The 6000-nt window shown below is 39.5% G+C and overlaps 1 protein-coding gene across 3 annotated transcripts in view; it reads left to right on the forward strand.

Annotated features, from left to right (window-relative positions):
* The window catches only part of ST8SIA5 (ST8 alpha-N-acetyl-neuraminide alpha-2,8-sialyltransferase 5), a 38731-nt gene extending 34683 nt beyond the window's left edge, over positions 1-4048 (forward strand). For all 3 annotated transcript variants that reach the window (XM_068423577.1, XM_068423578.1, XM_068423580.1), the window contains 2 exons: positions 2492-2584; positions 3580-4048. In XM_068423577.1, coding sequence (XP_068279678.1) covers positions 2492-2584; positions 3580-4048 — 562 coding nt within the window. The remainder of the gene's footprint in view (positions 1-2491; positions 2585-3579) is intronic.
* Positions 4049-6000: the final 1952 nt, after the last annotated feature.

Consider the following 6000-nt stretch of genomic DNA (forward strand, 5'->3'; position numbering starts at 1 on the left):
GCGTCCCTGGATAACGGAGTTTAGCAGCACTTTTATCATCCTTAATATATATGGGAAAGATTTTTTTATTATTCATATGCATGACTAATCCCTCTGTAAATCCTGTTAAACTCTTTGCCTGGGTCATGGCATATAACAGCTAGCTCACAGATTCATGACCTGTTCCGTAGAAAAGAAAAATCTTTTTACTTTTGTTGGCCTATTTCTGATCTCGGGTATGTTGCTGTCAGTGTAGAATAACTGTGCATAAATCAATGAATTTCTTTGATTTCACACCAGCAAAAATTAGGTCAGATTTTGGCTCACTGCATTCTTAATTTAATTTGGCATCAAATGAGAAATAAAATTTTACAGATCCTACCTTCCCTCTTCGTTGTTTTCAGACCGTTGTGTCTGCCTCTTGTGCTCACTTTATAGAAAACTATTGTCTTAGTTTTAATCTGTGAAACTGAAATATGAATAAATACATCAGTACTTGTGTGAAAGAAACTGCTGGTTCATCATCTCCAGAACATGTGGGACCAGCGTTATGCACAAAGTCATGCTAGTGTTTAAGAGCTTAAGGTCTGCTGACATCAATTTTAAAGTAAAGCTTGTTTTTAAGGTCGGGTCTGAACACATCCGCTTTCCAGTCTAACACCAGTTCACAAAACTGTCAGGAATCACCATCTTGGTCACCAACAAAATAATTCTTTCAAATATTTCAAAAACTGCATATGGAGCACAACTAACATTCAGTGATACCTTCAGGACACCTGGGAAGAATCTTTTATTGTCAAGAAGCTTGTGGCCAGCAGGATGCAACCAAAGATTTTCTATGAAATAAATCCAGATAGCAATTAATTATAGTACAATAGAACATATAAAATACACCCATATGAATTGCATTTACTGGTTGTTATTGTCTATCTCCATCTACTGGCCAGAGCAGAGATCTGTGATGAAACACGGTGCATTTAGAGATGGGACTACTCTCTTTGCAGGGATGAATTTTGTGGAGTCTTATGGCAAAAGTACAGTTTATGCAGCTTGTGTCATTTTTGTAAGGAATTATCACTTTCAACAAGTTCAGTCTTTCTTAATCCTAGTGGGCGTTTACTGTTCAAAAATATTGAAGCTAAGTATTTGAAAACCTTTGTCAAATATAATCTAATGAGAACAGTGCCCAGTGCTAGGTGGAACTGAGGATGCTAGAGGACTTCAGAAGGACGTTGCTTGACCTATCAGAGAAAAGTGCTGGAAATAACATTGCCTATGAGAAGGATGAGGTGGCTAAAAAAAATTCTCTGACCTGATAAAGAGGGACTCTCTGGAAGGTAGATGTGAACCTCCTGAGTCTGAGAAGGACTTTGAAGGATTTTTGTGCATTCCTCTGCTCCCCCACTCACCCTGTCCCTGTGACTGAGAAATTACGATGGCAGCTGAACTTTAGTAATGTGAAAACACTGAGCATCGCTTACCCTAGATACCTTCAAGGTTTTCTCCTGTTCAACTCTGAACTTCAAAAATATGGAGGTGTTTAGGAATTAGGCACAGCAGTACTTTTGAGATGTGGGGATCTTAGCAGTGATGGCTTTTATTGCGGCTTGTAGATCACTTCAAAAACTTCTCAAAATGTCAGCAAGTATCTAACACTAGATTCAACTGAGTGTAAAACTAGTTGCAAAGCCACTTATGTTGCCTCTGATAACACATAATGAAGCTTTCTTTTCATCTGGATTTCCTATGGAAGCAAAGCTTGTGTGATAGCACGCGTGCGTGTGTTTCAGTAACTTCAGCATCTCTGGAGGGATGCTCTAAATTTTGTGAGATGATGAATCTAGGTCAAGGCCAAGGTGAGCAGAGGCTGGGCAAAGTCAAGGTTTGCAAATCTTCACAAGTTTCCTCCTAATAGCTTTGACATCCTCTGGTGAATCTGTAGAGTCAGAATTGCTGCTCTTACACTGCACTGGGAGATACTTGTAAAGTGAAAAGGAAGGGAAGCAGATTTGGATTAATTAGGACTGAACTGATTTGTCTCTTGTGGAGCATTTCCCCTAAATTCTCTTGGGTATAAACCAAAGCATGTTAAAGGCAATGTTATACATATAGTTTTATCTATCAATTATTGAATACAGCTCAGCTGTTGCTGAGGAAGTCTTTGATTTTATAGGCTGATTGTCCTCGGGGCTTCATCCCATTTCTTGTCTTAAACTGCCAAAGGAAATAGCTGAACTGCTATTAAGGAAATGCAATGAGTAAACGTTGGCTACATCTGCAAAAAGGGATCAGCTCTGACAGACTCGGGAAAGAAGAGAGGTCTTCATACAGCCCCTAGGAACTTGTTACTTTAATGCATAGTTTGGGCATCAACACGTTTGATACAATTTTTAATTCTCAATCTGTTTCTGGATTTGCTGCTTGGAAGAAATGCTTAAATCTGTTCTACTTGCTAGTCCTGAACAGGTGCAAGGGATTTTTTAACTTTCTTACTACTTTCTTTCCCTTACAGATGCAATTTGCCTCCTATATCTGAGAAATACTTCACGGACGTTGGAGTAAAGACGGATGTCGTGACTGTCAATCCCAGTATAATTACTGAGAGGTCATTTCTGTTTTTTTTTGTATTTTCATCTCCTATTGCTTTTCCAAATCTACCTTTGATTTAATTCTAACTGTTACAGAGAATTTTCTTCCCAATACTACTTTAAACTGACACTATGAATCATACATTTCATTCTTAATTGAAGTTATTCAGTATATGGAATCTGTAACAACTTATAGAAATGTGTTAAACACTTAGACCTGCACATTGGTGGTAGAAGGTGAGAAGCTGATGAGCTGGTATTAAAACAGAGCCATCCTTCCCCTGGAAGTCTTGTGCCGTGCTTGCAAGCCCCAGGCAATGTCTCAGAAACATTTAGGGTGGAAGCAACTGAATCCAACCCTAAATGCTTAAATAAAGTAACACACATTGTCATATTTTTTTAAAGAAATATCAGTTAACTTTGTAGCCAGGGTTGACTGAGTGATTTTAATTTTTTGAATACCTTAATGCCACCTTGCTGACAGGTTTGGGACCATGGGACTAATTATTGCTTTCCTTTCTTGCTGGGGGAATGTGTTTCATTTCTCAAGCAACATAAAATCATTTACTTGCATTGTGGAATTCTTTTAAATGTTACAGTTGGACATTTTGGAAATGTTTTTGCTCTGCTTTGGTATTTGCCACTTTTTTATACAGTTCTGCACTGCATAATGCACTATACAGCTGACCAAACATTGAAAAAATTACATAATTACAATAAAATGCGAAGCGAGACATTATCAGAAATGTCTACAAAGTTTGTCCACTATTTAATGTGTATTGTCATAAGAGGGGAGAATATGTATTTTTTTGTCCCCTGCATTTTTGCCCTACATATCATGCTGATACTTTAGCTACAAATCTAAATATATTCCCCTCGTTAACTGAAACACCATTTCAATTATCTCTGTATCAGAAATGTTTCTGTAAAAGCCCATTGGAGGCTTCTTGTCTGCTGGGTTCAGACTGAGTCCGCCCTGGTCTGACTATCACTCACATCCTTTTCCCTTTAGATTTCATAAGCTGGAAAAATGGAGGAAACCCTTCTACGATGTGCTCCAGGTCTACGAGAACGCTTCCGTGCTGCTGCCAGCTTTCTACAACACTCGCAACACAGATGTCTCAATCCGGGTCAAATATGTCCTGGATGATTTTGAATCCCAGCAAGCTGTTTATTACTTTCATCCCCAGTATCTCATCAACGTCTCACGCTACTGGCTCGGCCAAGGGGTGAGGGCCAAGCGGATTAGCACTGGACTGATCCTGGTGACTGCTGCCCTGGAGCTCTGCGAAGAGGTCCACCTTTTTGGCTTTTGGGCCTTCCCCATGAACCCCTCAGGGATTTTTATAACTCACCACTACTATGACAATGTGAAACCTCGCCCTGGTTTTCATGCTATGCCCTCAGAAATCTTCAACTTCCTCCACATGCACAGCAAGGGGATCCTGCGGGTTCATACAGGGACCTGTAGCTGCTGTTGACGGGGACACTTATTCCTCTGACACAAAAGTGTAACAGGAACTCAATGCCTGTATATGGTGTAGGAGGTTTTATTACACCCTGAGATTATGCAATAATTGTTTAATAGAAATTTCCTCAAGGCATTGCATCCCACAGGATCTAGGATACCAGCATCTTTCCTGCTAGCAGAGTTGGGTCTGTAACAGTGTAGGAGAAGAAAAACTCTGTCCCAGGGTATACAGTGCCCTGGAAAGCAAGTCAGATAAGCACATTTCCAGTAGGTTTAGGGATAAACAGAGCACATTAATATTGTTATCATCTCACTATGAAGAAAAGCACCAAACTTTTGAGGAGAATCGGTGATGGAGAATTTTAGCACAGACTGTATGACTTTACCTAGGTTCCTGAATCGAGGACCTTAGGGCATTGCCAGGTTTTATTGAAAGCACTGTTCTCTGGCATTTGTTTTTTTAAAAATACTCTTTAGCATTATAGTTTTAAGGGGAAGTATATAACTTGAGGTCTTTGTTCTGTAATGTCACAAAGTATTGGTGAAAAATAGCAGGTAGATGTGATAGGAATAAACATGATCACTTAGGAAATTTTTCAGCCAGGGTAGAAGAGAATGTTAAACTCCCATTCACAGCAACAGGTAATGGTGTTGATCATGGCGTGCAATTGTTTTAGAGTTTCTTTCTTCTTCCTTCTTGTGTCTTACGTTTCTGGTCTCCTCTGCTGATCATGTTTTCTTTCTCATTGTCTGTAACGCTTTCCTGCTAGCTAACGCATGAGCAATGTGTGTGCTTTCTCCTACAGTGACCATCTGAGCTTCAGATTGGAGTCCTTACTGCAGAAACATGCTCCTTCACACTTCTGCAAGTTTTTCTCAGGCTGACTAGCAAGGAGGTTACCATGGTTAGGTTTTCTGAGTTGGTTTTTTTTGATTCAATTATCACAAGATAAGATAGAAAAAAGCATTTCCTCTTTGTTTTTTATTAAAGACTTTGCAAGAGTATCTGAATGTTGATTCACTGTTGTGAAGGTCAAGTTAAATACTTTCAGGTATCTGTGATAAGTACTGGCAGGAAATGAAGTTAAAGTACAGTGAAAATACTTTGTGGCTTGGATTATGATGCTTATTTTTAAATTATGCATCTCAAGATGTCAGATGTCTTAAGGTGGCATTTTTGTGTGTTGCGAATGTTATTAGGATAGTAAAAGGGCTGATGTAGTCTTTAAAAAGTTACCAATGTAACTCTGTCAGTTATGCCAAGCTTAATTTTTCACCTGATACAGTTAAACTGGCAAACTCCTGATGCAGAAAAGATGCCACATATTGCTGGAGTTTGTTTTGGCTGCTGAACTGTGGTGTAGTAGGCTGCTGGTATATGCTCTTTCATACTGGTGTGACTGCATATGCAGGAGGGTGAGGTTTGCTGTTTCAGCTGTGCTGGCGTAGTTAAATGAACAGAGTTTCCTCGTATAAGTTCTTAGTCTGAAGCACTTGGGCTGTTGTCCAGTGCCTTGTCTTGTCTTACTTAGATTACCAGATCTTTCATCAAGGATTTGGAGTTTAAAGTGCTTGTTCTTTATGAGGGATACTTTTTTTGGGAGGGGGAGAGTTTAAATCCAAATCTGGACTTGGATTTTGATTTTATAATGCATGAATGCACAAAGTTTCCTTTAAAAGCCTCTGTGCTATGCTGAGAGCTGTGGAAGTTGCTCACACTACAGATAAAATGATCAAAAAGGAAGCGAAGCATGATGGTCACCGTTTCAAAAGTCCCTACTGACCAGCAGTGACCTGGATGGTATGTGAGAGTGTATTTCCTTAACTTTACACTAGACTCCAGAGGTCTGATTACTTTAGAAGCAACCCGTATCCTTGATAAAGGTGTCAGAGCTCAGTTGGGAAATACCAGCCAGGGGTAGGTGAAGGACCTGTGCTTAAGCTTTATATGTTTGTGGTGTT

Source organism: Nyctibius grandis, chromosome Z (assembly GCF_013368605.1).
Source record: "Nyctibius grandis isolate bNycGra1 chromosome Z, bNycGra1.pri, whole genome shotgun sequence".
In the NCBI taxonomy this organism is placed as follows: domain Eukaryota; kingdom Metazoa; phylum Chordata; class Aves; order Nyctibiiformes; family Nyctibiidae; genus Nyctibius; species Nyctibius grandis.